Source organism: Aulonocara sp. 'chitande type north' Nkhata Bay, linkage group LG6 (genome assembly GCF_057382095.1).
Source record: "Aulonocara sp. 'chitande type north' Nkhata Bay isolate Kocher_YH1m ecotype deep benthic linkage group LG6, A_spYH_male_GT1.1, whole genome shotgun sequence".
Taxonomy (NCBI): domain Eukaryota; kingdom Metazoa; phylum Chordata; class Actinopteri; order Cichliformes; family Cichlidae; genus Aulonocara; species Aulonocara sp. 'chitande type north' Nkhata Bay.
The window spans coordinates 33802948-33819558 of NC_141349.1; the positions used below are offsets into that span (position 1 = coordinate 33802948).

Consider the following 16611-nt stretch of genomic DNA (forward strand, 5'->3'; position numbering starts at 1 on the left):
TAAAGTCTTGTACATAAAGGTCATGTACATTTATTTAGGTTGTAAAATGCACATTAATTACACTACCAGAAGAAAAGAGACTATAATACACGCATCAGGCATAACATTATGACCACTGATGGGTGAATAACACTGATTATCTCTTCATCATGGCACCTGTTAATGGGTGGGTTATATTAGGGATCAAATCGATGTTTTTTTCTTCTTCTCAAAGCTGATGCATTAAAAGCAGGAAAAAATTGTCAAGTGTAAGGATTTGAATGAGTCTGAAAAGGGCCACTCAGTGTTAGACAGGTGGTCATAATCTTATGCCTGATCTGTGCATGTTCTTAGCACAATGGTGCAAACGTTGCCTCAGAGCTAGAAGGTTCCTGATTCAAATCCCAGTTGGGATTCTCCGAGCATGCTCTCCGTGTGCCTGAAGGTTGACTCCGGCTTCCTCCTAAAAACAGGCATATTAGGTTAACTGGTGATTCAAACTTAGGGTCGAATTAAAAATATGTGCTTTTGTTTTATATTATAATGCAATAAAATATATGGGTAAAAAGACTGGTTGTCTAAAGGGGTTTGAGTGATTGATAAGAAAGAAAATGCTACATAAATAAGCGCAGCAGTAGGCGTTAATAGTTTAAGATGCTATAATAAAGCAAAACCGTAGCTGTGAGAACATGTTTCATGTGGGGGTGTTGTGAGGATGATACAATATGTGTGACTTTAGGATGACACCCTCAGCACCATATGAAAAATATCAGAATAAATACGTTGAAAAATACAGTTCATATAAATTTAAAGCTCATATTTGTCTGTGAAGGGAAAACCATGTAAGAAAACATATTAAAGGTTGCACAGACATATTGCAGCTGGACACCATATAAAAGGCAGATTTCCACAAATGCTGATAAAACAGTTACCAAATAAGCTGTTATTTAATATGGATACTGATCATAAGACAACATATATAGGCAAAGTAAACAACAACGGTTATAACTTATGAAAGGCAGTTTCATTGTGTGTGTGTATATATATATATATATATGTATATATATATATATATATTTTTTTTTTTATACAATTATTATTTGTACAATTTTAAGGAGCTTGAAAGTCAGTATTTGTTATGACCGCCATTATTCTTCAGCACAGTCTGAACTCTCTTAGGCAAACTTGTAATTTTTTAAAGTAGTCTTCAGGAATTGTTCTACAGGCTTCTTGAATGGTATTTCAAAGTTCTTCTTGAATTTTGGCTTCCTTTGGTTCCATGCTCTCAAGATGATCCCACACTGCTTCTGTAACGTTGAGGTCCGGGCTCTGGGGAGACCAATCCATAAATAATGGTTTCACTGTGTGGTTTTATATTAATTTATGCTTTTTATGCATTGTGAATGCATTTGGAATTATTTTCAGGCTGAAACATGAATCTGTTGCCAAACAGCTGATATAATATGGTAGATTAAAATGTATCTATTCATAGTTCCAGAGTTCTTTTCACAAGATCCCCAACATCACTGGATGAAATACAGCACCAAACTATTTCAGAGCCTCCGGTGTGTTTTACAGATGGCTGCAGACAGTCACTGTCCGTGATAGGCTGCTATTAACAAAGTGCCTAAAGACACAATTTAAAATTGCTCCTTTCCTAAGCTGTCTGTATGTGTAGACACAACACATCCATTTAGTTAGATGCCTTTTTATGTTTGAATGGGTCATAAGTGAGTTGCTTAACAAACAAAACAAAAACAAAACTTTGTAATGCTCAGGTACAAGGAGCAGACTGTGTGATGTATTCTTAAAAGGGAGGACAGCATATGTCAAAGGGAAAGTATAGATGGCTTTATTAAAAAGACAAGGTTGTTTGAATACATAAGGAGGATTTGTCTTATCATAACCTAACCTCTCAGTACCTCACTCACAGTTCAATGTTACTGTAGCTGTGGTGCATACAAGCTGGCATGCAATGGCCTTTTGACAACAATGAGTTCCCCTGAAACCAGTTCAGACCTGCCTTTTAATTCAGCCAGCGCCAATCCAATCTCATGTCAGTATAATATAACAGTGACACCCTTGTCTGCTGTGTCTTCTGGTCTAAAAATTAGTTAAAGCACAACCCATGTCCAAAAAAAACAACCTTTAAAAGACCTTCAGAAATCACGGAAGACTATAGCTCAAGACCACTTAAACAATAAAGTCCGTCTTTTTTAAAGCAAATTATAAATAAATGAGGAATGCTTCAAGACTTTTGCGAGTGCTGTGTGTTTATAAATGCATTTATCAGTGATTATTATTAACAGGTAGTTAATAATATGCTTAATAACAGAAATGGATTGCTGTATCAAACCATTAAAAAGTGGCCATACTGAATGCTTTCAAAAGCGCACTTCTACTTTGGATTCACAGTGATTAAAATCTTATTATGTATGTATGCATGTATAGGGCTGAACGATTATGGAAAATAATCTAATTGCGATTTTTTGCCCCAATATTGCGATTGCGATGCGATATGCGATTATTTTTTAAGGTCTTTGTCTTCTGTATTATTAAACAAAGACAAGCAATACATCATATAGTATGGCCAATACTATATTACATTAATTTTAAACTGTTCTTTCCTGGAAGACAGACCTCTGTTATGATGACATGAGGTGATGCATGAATTGATGACTGACATTTTTATTTAACTTCTTCAATCACAACAGTATATTTGAACATACACAATAGTTTATTTTTAGCTTACAAACATCTGAGCATAAAGTGCTGACAAGGAACCCTGGTGTAAACATTAAAATGAAAGTCAGTACAATGTGCAGATTGCAGAAATATACATAAAAAAATCAGTGGCTTTACCACACTCAGTTTTTCGACATCTGTGAACTACTAGACAGTCATTAAATTAAAAAATAATATTAAATAAATAAAACTAATAAATAAAAAATACACACATCTTACTGATCTCTGCAGTCAGTAACATTACACATAAAGTGCAAACATAATAGCAATTGTATAAACACACACACAAACACGCCTTTAAAATTTAAAGCCGTGAAATTGGACAGTCTAGCCTTCTGATTAGCGTCACCGCTGTCTCGGTGGAGTTTAATAAACTCGACCGTCTGCTTCTTGCTATCTAAAATATAACCAGACACTGGTGTAAATTCTCGACTGTCTCATACTTCTGTTTAATAAGTTTTCTGTTTGACGTTTAGTCAGCTGTGTGAAAACCAAGGAGGAACCCACCCGGGGGATTAATAAAGTTTTATTTTATCTAATCTAATAACTTTAATCTCAGCCAAACCGATTTACTCACGAACAAACAAAACACTGAAAAAAGCCCAACAATAACATTTTTAGGTTGTCTAAGTGACTTATATATTACGTTTAACCCGAGCAGCGAAACTCCGCGGTGATCTGAAAATGATGTGCCGGGAGTTGTGCCGTTCTCGGCCGCATCAGTAACCCTCGAGCTCCCGGCTAGCTGTCGAGCTGGTGGGTAGCAGACGCCTCTGAAAACGTCGAAGCACTTTTGCAAATATGGGATATCTTGATAAACCGAGCAGATATTTGATGTTTACTTTCTCGCCTGAAAATATGTTAAAAGTTTATTTTGTGACCCTGAAAGATTAGTATGAGTAATTTTAAAACTTAGCAGCGGCCGCCATTGCTGGAAACTGGAGTTTGGCTGGGCCGCGCTATGAATTCTGGGATATGGTAGTAATTTGGACAGCCTTCGGCGCGTCGCTGTGACGTAATCGGTCTACAAATGCGGCCTCAGGAGGATGCAGCCCATGAATTTGGACATGTCCAGAGTATAATCGCAGCCTTTGCGGTTAGAAAATTGCACTTGATCATGTCGCGATATTATCGCAAATGCGATATATCGTTCAGCCCTATGCATGTATATGGGGACAAGCCAGTGCACTGTATATTAAAGAGCACCAGAAAGGAGGGTCCCATTCCGCACTGGTCGGAGATTAACAATGATTGCCTCTGGTGCTGTTGGCCAACAAGGAGCCTGTGGAAACTACGGTACTGTTGGCCGAAGACAAAGGAAGAGGAGAGGGGGAGGCGACAAGAGAGAAGGGAAGTTAGAAGTGAAGAGCTGAGAGTAGGTGTAAGCTATAGCTGGTAAACAGAGAGTACTAGCTGATATGATGGCAAAGACAAAGGTAGTTATACTGATACTTCTTGTAGAAATGCCATGCAGGAGGAAAAGTGGAAGAGCACAGATAAATGGATGTAGTGAGGGAGGACATGCAGAGGATTGGTGTGACAGAGGAGGCTAAGAATAGGAGGAGATGGAGCCAGATGATCCACTATGGCAACCACTAAAGCAAGCAGCCAAGAAAAAAAATATAAGGAAAAATAAAAGTAGCTTATGGAGTCTGAGTTGTACTTTATGTTTTCATTTGTAATTGTAGACATGTAGGTCATCTCTATCCACTAGGGGGTACTGCAGTACCTTCAGCGCCACCACTTTCCAGCAAAAGGACTCAACACTGGCCAATTACACAATCTTATACCTGCGGATTTCTTCTCACGTTGAGATCCGGGAATCATTTCTCACTAATATCTTTCATTTTAATCATTCAAGTTTAGCGTTAATCACTAAAATGCCTGGTAGTGCTTAGGTTTGCTGTACACCATGATTTTAATTATTTGCTCTGTAATTAATATTTCTGTATACAAAAATCACCATTATTGTCATTATCATGATTATATTGTCACTTGGGTATAACAAGTGCATGATTATGGGACACGGCATGAGATGAAAGGTTTTACTCAAACAGTAGCTCCAAAGTAGAGCGTAAATCCCCTTAGTTTAGAGTTTCTGGACGATATTTTGCAGAGGTATGACAGGCCTGCAGTGTGCTCAACACATCCGACACGCCCAAATGGCTTTCCATCTGCTACAGCTGGATCTATTCTTAAAGGGGAGGGCAGCATATGGCAAAGTGTGAGTCCAGTCGGCCTTATAGGAAAGATAAGGTTGTTTCATTAGGTAGGATTCATTCTAGCTTAACCTGTCAGTAGCTCACGGTTAATTTTCTCTGTAACGGTGGTGCATAGCGGCTGCGAAGCAACGGCCTTTGGACAGCAGAGAGTTCCCCTTAAAGCAGTCAAGACCTGCCCTTTAATTCAGCCAGCTCGTCTGCCATGTACACACTGTCGGCATAATACAACAGCGGGACCCTCGGCTACTACATCCCCCAGTCTCCTTCTCTGTCCGCCCTGGCTTCTAGGAGTTACTCGCCCCTGCCATGCACCGGGTCACCTCGCTACTGCTTACCTTGCTGTTCGTTCTCCTGCCGGGCCGGAGCTGGGGCTATTTCCCCGAGGAGCGCTGGAGCCCCGAGTCTCCGATCCTCGCTCCCCGGGTCGTTATCGCGCTGGTCTGTCGCAACTCGGCGCACTCTCTGCCGCTGTTCCTCGGAACCATCGAGCGCCTGAACTACCCGAAGGACCGCATTGCGCTGTGGTGAGTGTCATCAGTGTGTCGTGTCAACATATTAAAGGAACTAGCTGACTAAAGTACAACAAAATGGGATTCACTGTAAGATCTCAGTGGCGCACGAGAGACACGTCGAGCCCGGGTTTAAATTATAGAGGAAAACTCTGCGTGCGTTTGCGCGTGCGCTTGTGAGATTCGATCAGATGGGGGCGCTGTGTTCTAAAGCTGTGGGAACACATATGCAGCGTGGGCTTTATCTTTGTAAATGACACCAGTGATGAAATGAGTGCAACTAGGAGCAGCGTGGCTTCCCCTACTGTGTGGACCTGAGCTGGCAGAGCAGGGAGGGCGAACTCCGCCTGCAGAGTCAAGCCCAGGAAAAGTTCCATTCAGTCACGGAGCTTCTCTTACATAGTCCCGCTCTTTCTCCCCTATCCCTCCCCTTTCTTTCCCCTCCCTCTTCCCCTTCCTCATCGTCGTCTCCCAAAGTCGTCTGGAAACAAAACTAGTATTTAAAACAATTTTGAATACATCTTTTACAATGCGACCAGACACAATAGACTGTGAATGTGAGCCCGTGTATTAAAACGCCTCCGCAGGACTTATCTTCTTTTACCTTAAGGCTGTTTTTTTTCTGTTGCTACCCAGCCCCCCTCCTTCTAGATTTTTCCTGTCTCCAGCTCTGCTAACTTCCTGTGATCCCCTGCTAGTATATCTGTTCTTGAAAATTGAGAGATTCTTTTAAATTTTTCATCAGCATTCACACCTGACAGGTTAGATTATATCCTAGTTGGCAATCCAGTGGTCTAATGAAGGAAAATGAGGGGCTAAACGCCTCTAGCAGAGTTGCGTTTAATGTGACAGCAGGAAGGGGAATTAAAACTAAACATCAGTCACTCCTGTGAAATGGCTGTTTGATCAGAGGATGCCGTGCTTCATTTAAATGCTGAATTGAAACTTTTTCCATCAGACCCAGAACGAGGGATTCAAGTGTCCGTGTGCCTCTTCAAACAAACCAACCTGGATGTTGAGCTTCTTTCCTTGTGTCTGAGCCAGATATTTGTGCCTGATTTTAACCATGCCCATGTGGCAGCCAGTTTTCAGCGGGCTCTCTTTGATATACAACATAGCTCATCTCTCCGTGGAAGAGCTGATATAAAAAGTTTTGAAATGCAGTGTGAAAGATATATTCTGAGCTGCTGGCTTGCCACCTGTCGATGTCTGCAGTTATCAACGTGACAGGTTAAGATGAAATACTTGGCAAACGGCCACACACACACACACACACACACACACACACACACACACAACCACACACACACACACACTGGTGAGTGTGTGTGCTCTGCAGGGACATGCAGTGGGGATGTTATCATCAAGCCATAAATCATCTTCCTCCTCCTGCCTTTTTTTCCCTAGCTCTCTCATATCCGTTAGGCATGGCTGCAATCGCACATATTTATTTTTCACAAACCCTTTTTAATTCACTACCTCTGGCCATTCAGAACTTCACAGCTGTCAGAAATTTGTGTCCAACAGAGAGAAAAGAAGTAGACACATGCAGAGAGAGAGAGAGCGTGGGAGAAGAAGATAGATTGGTTAGCTGGTCACATGACACTGCTGTGTTAAAAACGCCACAGACAGATGGGAAGGCTAACATCAGCAGCACGTTGACTGACGCTCATTACATGACAGGGTTGGAGTTAAATCCATTTCTGCCGTGTTACACATTCTTTCCTTCTTTCACGCTCCGTCTGTGTTTCTGTCTTTGTCTCTGCCCCTCCCTGACACACTTAGATTTGTTATGATAGCACAGAGAGCAGCTGAATGCCACCCTCCCCTTCTGTGGCTCTATTGTCTGCCTTTCTTTCCCCGTCCACACCTGATACTAGTGATGTGACGCTTTGAACCTCAAATGACAGCAAGGCCATAAAAAGGATTATGAGAGCATTCAAGAAGTTCAGCAACTGAGCGTATGAAAATCAAAAGCTGATTTACATTTGCTTGTTATCTTCTTCAAGGTCACATCCTTTTGTAGCCCTGCACTGCTTCCAGCAGCGCTGGGAGTCTCATTTTGAGCACTAGTAGGAGTGTAGCTGTTAATTCACTGTGGAGCTTGAACTTGGATATAGAGAAAATGTCAACTTTGATGTCAAAGATTTTATCAGTCAGCATCATCGCTGGTGATGAGAGTTCTGTCTCTTGCTAAGACCCAAAAGTGTTCAGCAGAGGATCCTGCTGTTTCCAATCCCCCAAAATGTCCATTAGACGAGCAGCACAGCCAGGAGCATGTTTGTTTTCTTTAGGGTTAGTTTTTTTTGCACTGTGAATTTGTCCTCCAGGTTCAGACTATCAATGTCCTAAAATGTCTTAGGTTGCCATTAAACTGCACTCTTTAAATATCAACATATTCATTGCCAAGTTTTTCTTTGAACATTTCACTCATGTTCAGCTTAGTCTTTGTGTCATTTTCATTTTGTTTATTGAGCCACTTAACACTGACCCATTAATAAAACAGACACCCAACTCAAGTGTTGAACCAGCGTCGTGTCTAAACATAACAGACAATTTAGCAACTATTTCATTTAAATTTAGACATTTTGTTACTAGTAGCCTGTCACAAAAAACACGTCATTTCTTTAGTTGAATGTATGAAAAATAACATTTTTTTTTATCAAGAAGGTCAAAACAGTGTCTTAAAGACATAACCTTAACAAATGTGAACAAATCCAGGAAAGACCTAACACAGGACCTGAGACACATCTGAAAATTAGTGGCAACAGGTGTTATTAACTGATGAATCCAAACTTGAAAAATTTAGTCAACAGACAGGTACAACAGTCCCTTTCAACATGTAAATTAATCAGAATGGTTTTTTGTATGTAATTTGTATAGTATTTTTTTCTCTCTCTTATTTCTTTTCTAAATGTACTTGTATATTGTTCACATGTTGAAATAAATTACCAACCAACCAACCAACAGTGACTGTCTACATCCATTTGTAAAACACGATTTAGTGCAGCATTTCACCCAGTGCTAGCGGACAGTTTCATTTTCAGTCTGACAGTGATCTTAAAAACACTGCCAGTGCAGTAAAAGCTTACTTAGATAAAAAAACACACACAATAAAAAACTTTGAGTCATGGATTGGCCTCCCCAGAGTCCAAACCTCAAAGTTATTAATGCGGTGTGGGATCACTTTGATAGAGAATGGAATAAAAGGCAACACGTTCGGGGCATTCAAAGAAGATCAGAGTGTCCTTTAAGAAGCCTGAAGAAATATTTCTAAAGCCTACTTACAGAAATCACAAGGCAGTCACATAAAGGCAGTCAGGTACAGGACAGAATAAGCAGTAAGGGACCATTCTAATTATGCTAAAGACATGCAATCCAACCTTTTAACTTCGACTGTAACTGAAATCTGCATTGGTGAATGCATGTCAGGGATGAGAATGTGTAGAGTATCCCCGTGTCATCAGCTGAAAGAATGCCAGGCTGCAGCACATGAAAAATGACCTTGCTTTATATTAACATGTATTACTAATATTTATTATATACATTACTTATACATTAATTTTAGGTTCCAGCCTCTGAAGGTTTGTGACCATGGATAAAAAACCTTCAGGGGCTTATGCAATGACTTTGAGCTCACCACCCAAATATTCTCATACATCTTAGCTCTGTGGGCTGTTTCAGCATTTTTCAGCTTGTTTCGTTTCCTTCAGAGTTCTAGTTGCTTTGTTTCGCAAGACAAAGTTTGTGATTAACCAGTACACAGCACAGACAGTACGAAACACGTGGCCATTGTATCAGCCCACTGGTTGTTGACTCTGTATTTTGAAGTCTCAGTGTTGGTGTTTCAGCCACTTACATGTTGTTATTGTTATCTTGAAACTGTCATATGTGAATAAAAAGGTTGAATCCCAATTTATCAGCTAAAGCTAGTTAGCAAGATGCATTAATAAACTGTAGGTGCAAAACACAGAAACAGGTATCAGCTAATTTAATGATGCTAAATCTTTCCTCACCAGGACTAGAACACCTAGTCCTTTATCTCTAGAATGAATGCTGAACTCGATCCAACTCTGTTGAATGTTTAACAAGGTTTAGTTTGCTAACACCATAATAGCATTATAAGGTTTGTTGGGGCTTTACCTTACAATAAAAAATTATTGTTGCCATATAAATAGATGGTGGATAATTAAATCTAAAATGACTTGAATTTTAAGGCTGAAATATTTTCTACAGTTGATTGATATTTGAAATTTTCACCTAGTTATTAAATGGCTTTATTCCAGTCAAGACATGTTGATCTACTGATGCTCATTTCTGTATGATTTTGGAATATTAAAATGTTGAGTTTGTGCACCGGCAAGTGTTGCAAACTATTTGAACTTTATTACTTAATGCACAAAACATTTCCCACTTGATTTTTGGAAACAACTCACAATCCTGATTGGAAAACAACCGATAATCAATCTATAATCCTCTCTACCACCTCCATACTTCAGTGTATAAAACTGAACAGGATCATTCTTCTTCCAAAAGCAGAAGCTTTGTGTAACTATTTATGCAGAGACATTAGCTGACTGCAGTAAATGAGAAAGAACAGAAGAGAAAACAACAGGGCTCCTGCTGAGAAAATGCTGTTTGAGTGGCAGAATAATAAATGCTGGCGAATATTAATAAATAAAAGTACATCATGTACAGGGATTACTGTGGTTGTTTGAAATGTAGTCAGTGACCCAATAAAACAGAATTTTATAGCGACACCGACCAAAAATAGTTTTCCTAGGATTCACAGCCTTGTCTTATTAATGCTAGGACTGGGACCAATGCTATTCCAGCATGTCTCTAATATACTGTATATTGTAATAATAAATTTCACACATAATGATACATGTTCATCTCCCTTTAAGCCAAATTAAGTCTTAATACTTGGTACCAGCAGAACTGTTCTTTACTCAGAGTTCGCTCTCTCCTGTCATCACTCCCACAGGGTGGCGACAGACCACAACATAGATAACACTACAGCCATCCTAAGAGAGTGGCTCATCAAGGTCCAGAGTTATTACCACTATGTGGAGTGGAGACCCGAAGATGAACCCAGGTACGTGCGTGCCCATGTGTGACAATGGGTCTCTGTGCGTGTTTGTGTGTGCGTGGTGTGCACATTACTTAATGCGTCTGTCTTTGCATGCCTCAGTGCCTTTGAAGATGAGGTGGGGCCCAAGCACTGGAATAATCTCCGTTATGAACATGTAATGAAGCTCCGTCAGGCAGCGCTGGACACTGCCCGTGAGATATGGGCAGACTATCTTCTGGTATGCTATCATCCACTCTGCAGCTCTACAACTATGTGCTCTCAGCTCGGTGAATAAGGCGATATCTGTGGAAATTACAATACGCTGATTCATGACACTCCACTCTCTTAACAGCCACTCATCCACATTATCTACAAATGCTTATATCTCTTCAGAGAACTGAGGTAAAAAATTCAAAATATGCAAATTTCAGGCTGACATTTTTACTAATGCTGTTGTGTCAAGTGTTAAATTCTTTATAGTTTTAAAACCCTAGTTCAGGGAAGAACGGTGCTTTTGCACTTGTAAACAACTACAGCTCCGTGTAGCTGGTAACTAAAGGCTGAATGGCACACTGCCAGAAATGAGCTTGTTTTGTTTTGTTTTTTTGCTGTTTTGTTAGAGCTGTTTCGATTCGACAATGCAAAAGGACACAAGAAGTTAGGTTTTCAGTGTATTATACAATTTTATTGTTTTAAACCATTATTATTTAGAACTCTTGCGTGCTAATACCTGTGCACAAGTAAACTTGTGGCCAGTTAGCCAGTACTTTGAGATAGGACTGTTTTACATCATTCCTTCATATATTAGGCAAACAGGGAGATATGCATTGATTTTTATTAATATTTGCGATGTAAGTAAGAAATAACAATTTAAAAGATTTTCCACTAATTCCTACCATGTAGTTTTACATACAGTCATGTGAAAAAGAGAGTTTTCATAGGACTCTGTGCAAAGTTGCATAAACCACAAGAGTTTTGGAACAATAAGTGGAGATGTTTGACCATAATGCATAGGTTGTCTAAAACCAAACACAGCATTAGCACAAACACCTCATACCAACTGCCAAGCACGGTGGTGGTGGGATGATTATTACGGCTTTTTTTGCACTGAGTTGAATGCTATGGTAAAAAGGGTAAATGGCCTGTATTTGTATAGCGCTTTACTAGTCCCTAAGGACTACCAGTAGGCAACGGGTGAAGTGTCTTGCCCAAGGACACAACGACGAGACTGTCCAAGCCGGGGCTTGAACCGGCAACCTTCCGATTACAAGGCGAACTCCCAACTCTTGAGCCACGATCACTATGCTAGAGGCTGTCTGACAGCTAAAGCTTGACCCAAATTGCATCTTGTTACATGACAGTAATGCAAAGCGCAGCAGCAAATCTATTACAAAACGAAAAGTGGTTGAAAAAGCCCAGACCTCAACCTAATTGAAATGCTGTGGCACGACCTTAAGCGAGGCGTGAATAAACAAATGTCCTCGAACCTGAAGCAACGTTGTAAAGAAGAGTGGGCCAGAATTTCTTTAAACAGAAAAACAATTACTCCAAGGCTGCTAAAGATGGTTCTGCAAGCTGTTGAATGAATCATGGGATGTACTGCATAGAGTCCTGAGAAAACTTTCTTTTTAAACTAACTACATTTATGCTACATTTCTAGCACAAGTTCCTGTGACTTATTGGGACAAACACTGGCCAAGGCCAAGGCACATATGGTTGGCAAATTATAGGAAAACGCTGAATGCTCTGTGGGGGTCTGGTGGTTCTGTTAAGCTGTGGTGTATATTCCTGCTTGCATGGATTGGGTCCAGCTGTCACAATAGAGGAAAGTGAAAATGGTAATCGGTACAAAGTTGCACAGTAATCACCTTTATCTTGTTAATAAACACTTGGTCTCTCTCATAGCAAAAATACCCCCATCCACAAAGCACAAGGAGCCGTTGAATAGCTTGATGAGTATGAAAATGATGTGAACCATATGCACACAGTAATTAGAAGATTTTAGACCCATATGTTCAACAGCACTCTTTGCTACCATCATCTGAAGACCAAACGAGGGAATATCCTTCAGAGGAATTACACTTTGTCCCTTCAGTAGAATTTTAGAGACTTGGAAAATCAATGCCTAATGTAAGTGTACTGAAGGTGCGTGTGCAAAAAGCCAATATCAGAGGATACATTTTATGCTGAAGACATACACACACACATAGTTGTCTGGGAGCACTTGTTGGAGTGCATCTGTTGTCGTTGTTGAGATGTAATGAGGCAAAGACTTTGGCACTGAACAAAAAACAGAAAACAACAAAAAATGTTCCCTGAAAATCAATTCAGAACAGAAACTCAGTAAAAATGAGCCTACAGCAAATACTAGTGCAGTCTGTTTGTAAGGGTTTTATAAAAATTACGTGCTTCGAGGTGAAAAGGTCTAAGAAGGAGCGGCCTATGCTTGCAGTGTCTAATGATCAAGCCATGTTGCCGTGGCTCAGTCAATTATTGTGAAGCAATGGCTGACATTTTGGGTGCTTACATGTGTACCTTTGTGTGCGATAGTCAATACTGTGCCCTTCTCGTCTGTCCGCAGGTGGCCGACTGTGACAATCTGCTCACCAATCAGGATGTGTTGTGGAAGCTGATGAGGGAAAACAAGACCATTGTAGCTCCCATGTTGGAGTCCAGAGCTGCATACTCCAGCTTCTGGTGCGGTATGACCTCACAGGTACTGCAGATTTCTTTTGAGCTGCTATCCATTTACACCCCATTTAAATTTTGGCTATGTGGTATCTCACATCCTATGCATTCTGTTAGCAGTTTGGATGTGTGAATAACGTATTAATTTGTGACAACCAGATGGCAAAGAACAGTCTAAAATGCAATAAGCACAATAGCACAATAAGAGTATTTAGAAAATGCTATTATCCACCGACTCGAAATGATAAACCGCAAGATGGTGCATCTCTTGGATGTTTTTTTTTTTCCTTTTTCTGTGCATCGTTAAATTTATAACACTTAATTAAGTTTCTGCTAGCTTCAGGTTTTAATCACAGCGACACAAAGAAAAGAGACTGCAAAGATTATTCATCATCGGTTGTCTTCAGATCTTTAAAGCCTTAAATTGATGCAAAATTAAGATCTTAACTTTTTGAGAAATTGCTGCTACGTCTCTAAATCCATTTTTCAAATGTCTTCAGATGATGGATAAGATTTATGTGTCATTTTCTTATGCTTGGGAAGATGGAGAACCTAAGCCAGGGGGTCAGTTGCTTGAAAGGAAATAGTGTTTTATACTTTTCTTCTAATTTTCCGCTTAGCTTTTGTCCAACAAATTCTTTGCTTTTTAAAAAATGAATGCTGTACTTGCAGAATGTGTTTTTTAAGCCTTTTTGTAAATGCAAGAGCTTAAATTTAATCAAAGTGGCCTTAAAAAGCTATTAGATTTAGCGTCCTTCAATCGGAATATTCCTTGTTATCAAGGTTAGTCTCTTTATAACGTGTCTTAAAAACCTCTTTTTATATCCTGGATGAATAATGAAATCCACTATTTAGTTTGTTGGCTACTGATAGTCTGTAAAATTTTAATATTTCTGCTGTGGAAAAGAAAAACACATTTCCTGCCGTCCTCCAAACACTGAAAAATAATCTAGGAGAACATTTACAGAGTGTTTTTTTTCTTGTGCTTCAGGAAATTATATTTGTACAATACCTAACTTTAGAAACACTGTAAATTAACCAATTTGAAGGTGTGGTAGAGTCTTTATTATTACCAGCGTAGTGAATGGAGTGTGTTTGATGTGTAGGTGCTATATACTCTTTGTTAGGTACACCTGCAGCAGCTCGCTGGATAAAAATGCTTGTTGATGTCAAAGCTCAGAGGAGGATGGTCAGACTGCTTTAAGCTGATAGGAACGGACTCAAATAACAACCCGTTACAAAGAAACCAAAGTTTGCAGAAGAACATATTTGAACATACATCATGTTGAACTTTGAAGCTGTTGAAAGTGATGCTGCTGTCAGATAAGAACAGGAAACCGAGGCTACAATTTGCGCTGCGTCACCAAAAGTGGACAGTAGGTGACTGGAAAAGTGTTGGTCTGACGAGTCTTGATTCCTGCTGCAACGCTTGGATTGTGGGGTCAGAATTGGAAAAATACAACGTTAAAGCGTGGATCCATCTTGCCTTGTGTCGACTCTTCCGGGTGGTAACACTTTGGACCCATTTCCATGTTCATCCCTTTTTACCAGGGGTCTCAAACTCCAGTCCTCGAGGGCCGGTTTCCTGAAACTTTTCCATGTGTCCCTGTTGCAACACACCTGAATACAATTTATAGGTCATTAGTAAGACTATAGAACTTGATTGCATGCTGAGGTGGTATTTCAGCCATGAGTGAATGAACATCGTGCAATAAAATTACTTTTAGAAGTACATTTTTTCAAACACTTACATTTACTGAAATTTAAGGGTTAAGGGTTGCCACTTCAGCATGCAATCAAGTTCTATACTCTTGCTAATGACCTTCTAATTTTATTCAAGCGTGTTGCAACAGGGACAGTTTGAGGACACCGGCCCTCGAGGATTGGAGTTTGAGACCCCTGCTTTATATCCACAGTGGTCCATGAGCTCCAAATGAGCTCCACAGTCATCAGATCTCAATCATCTTTGGGAACAAGAGATTTGTACCAATGTGTGATGCTATTGTGTCAACATAGATCTGAGTCTTAGAGGAATGTTTCCCGCTCTGTGTTGAATTTATGCCATGGACAATTAAGGTGGCTGTGGAGGCAAAAGGGGGCCCAATCCTGCCCTAGCAAGGTGTACCTAACAAAGTGGCTGTCGACTGTATATGCCGTGGAATTCCTTTGGAAATTAAAAGTTTTGCTTTGTCCATATATAATATTTAACATAACATGCTGGTACACAGACAGCATAAACAGTCATTTTTTTAATTTGTTCTTTCGCCACTTGCTACCACTTGCTTCACCAGACGCCACTGCTGTCTCTGTTTATTCAAATGAGTAAATATATACCTCTATTTATTTATTTATTTATTTATTACCCAAAGTAAATTGTTCTGAATTGAATTGAAACATGTTTCCCTGAGTATGCAGACACTGCTGCCATGATTTTGACAGCATATCTGATTCATCACACAAGCTGTCAGTGATCTATTCCTGTCTTGGCAGGACGCCTTTCAGAACTCATCTTTGTTTCTTTTCAGATCAGAATAGACATGAGGACGCTGACTGTCCTCTAGACAAAATAAACCATCTTCAGCCAACAGTCTGATTCCTCTAAAGAACATTTCCTTCAGTACAGTTAATAGGCCTGTTGCCAGAAGGCAATCAGTCAATGTCTTTTCCATGTCAGCGCAACCCAGAATTTCAAGATTTGCTCTTAGAAAATGTATTTTGTCATAAATTAAAAAAATATGTCGATATTTCAACCTCCTACGAAGTGCTACAGGCATTCAGAAACTTCAAATCCCAGTCCTTCAGTTCAGGTTCTTGCTCACCTTATAAATTGGACACAGCTGAGAGCTGTTTGTAACTATAGCACACAGTGTTTCTGCACTTCCTGCAGGGTTACTACAGGCGCACACCAGCTTATATGCCCATCCGCAGGCAGGAGCGTCGTGGCTGTTTTCCTGTACCAATGGTCCACTCTACCTACTTGATGGACCTTAGAAAAGAGGCCTCCCGTCAGCTGGCCTTTTATCCACCACACCCAGAATACAGTTGGGCCCTGGATGATGTCATTGTCTTTGCCTATTCAGCGCGCATGGCAGGTGAGTTAAAGGCAATAGAGCTGGAGTTTTTATGTGGTAGGTCCATTAAAGTTCTCAAAAAAGAAAGTGTAAGCTTGTTTTTCATCTCTTGCCTACAGATGTGCAGATGTATATCTGCAACAAGGAGACTTATGGGCATTTCCCGGTGCCAATGCGTTCTCATGCTACCTTGCAGGATGAGGCAGAGAGCTTTTTGCATACTCACCTTGAAGTCATGGGTGAGTCAAAAGATCAAAGCGCTCAGAAATGCAGAAGTGATTTGTTTGTGTTTACTCGTTGGGTGCAAGTTTTCTTGTGATTAA

General features: G+C 40.1%; 1 protein-coding gene and 2 long non-coding RNA genes across 4 annotated transcripts in view; 1 reads left to right on the forward strand and 2 right to left on the reverse strand.

Moving 5' to 3' along the window:
- LOC147328219 (uncharacterized) lies at positions 1 to 5633 on the reverse strand. Its single transcript, XR_015129927.1, has 2 exons — positions 5282 to 5633; positions 1 to 1308 (listed from the first exon to the last, which is right to left on the reverse strand). It is a non-coding gene; the product is annotated as an uncharacterized LOC147328219 (long non-coding RNA).
- The window catches only part of LOC147328220 (procollagen galactosyltransferase 1-like), an 18986-nt gene continuing 7511 nt past the window's right edge, over positions 5137 to 16611 (forward strand). The window contains exons 1-6 of the mRNA XM_086296455.1: positions 5137 to 5470; positions 10443 to 10553; positions 10650 to 10767; positions 13111 to 13245; positions 16105 to 16309; positions 16408 to 16527. Of these exons, the coding sequence (XP_086152581.1) occupies positions 5253 to 5470; positions 10443 to 10553; positions 10650 to 10767; positions 13111 to 13245; positions 16105 to 16309; positions 16408 to 16527 (907 nt within the window). The 5' untranslated portion in view covers positions 5137 to 5252. The remainder of the gene's footprint in view (positions 5471 to 10442; positions 10554 to 10649; positions 10768 to 13110; positions 13246 to 16104; positions 16310 to 16407; positions 16528 to 16611) is intronic.
- The window catches only part of LOC147328221 (uncharacterized), a 15202-nt gene continuing 9264 nt past the window's right edge, over positions 10674 to 16611 (reverse strand). For both annotated transcript variants that reach the window (XR_015129928.1, XR_015129929.1), the window contains exon 3: positions 10674 to 12340. This is a non-coding gene — a long non-coding RNA (uncharacterized LOC147328221). The remainder of the gene's footprint in view (positions 12341 to 16611) is intronic.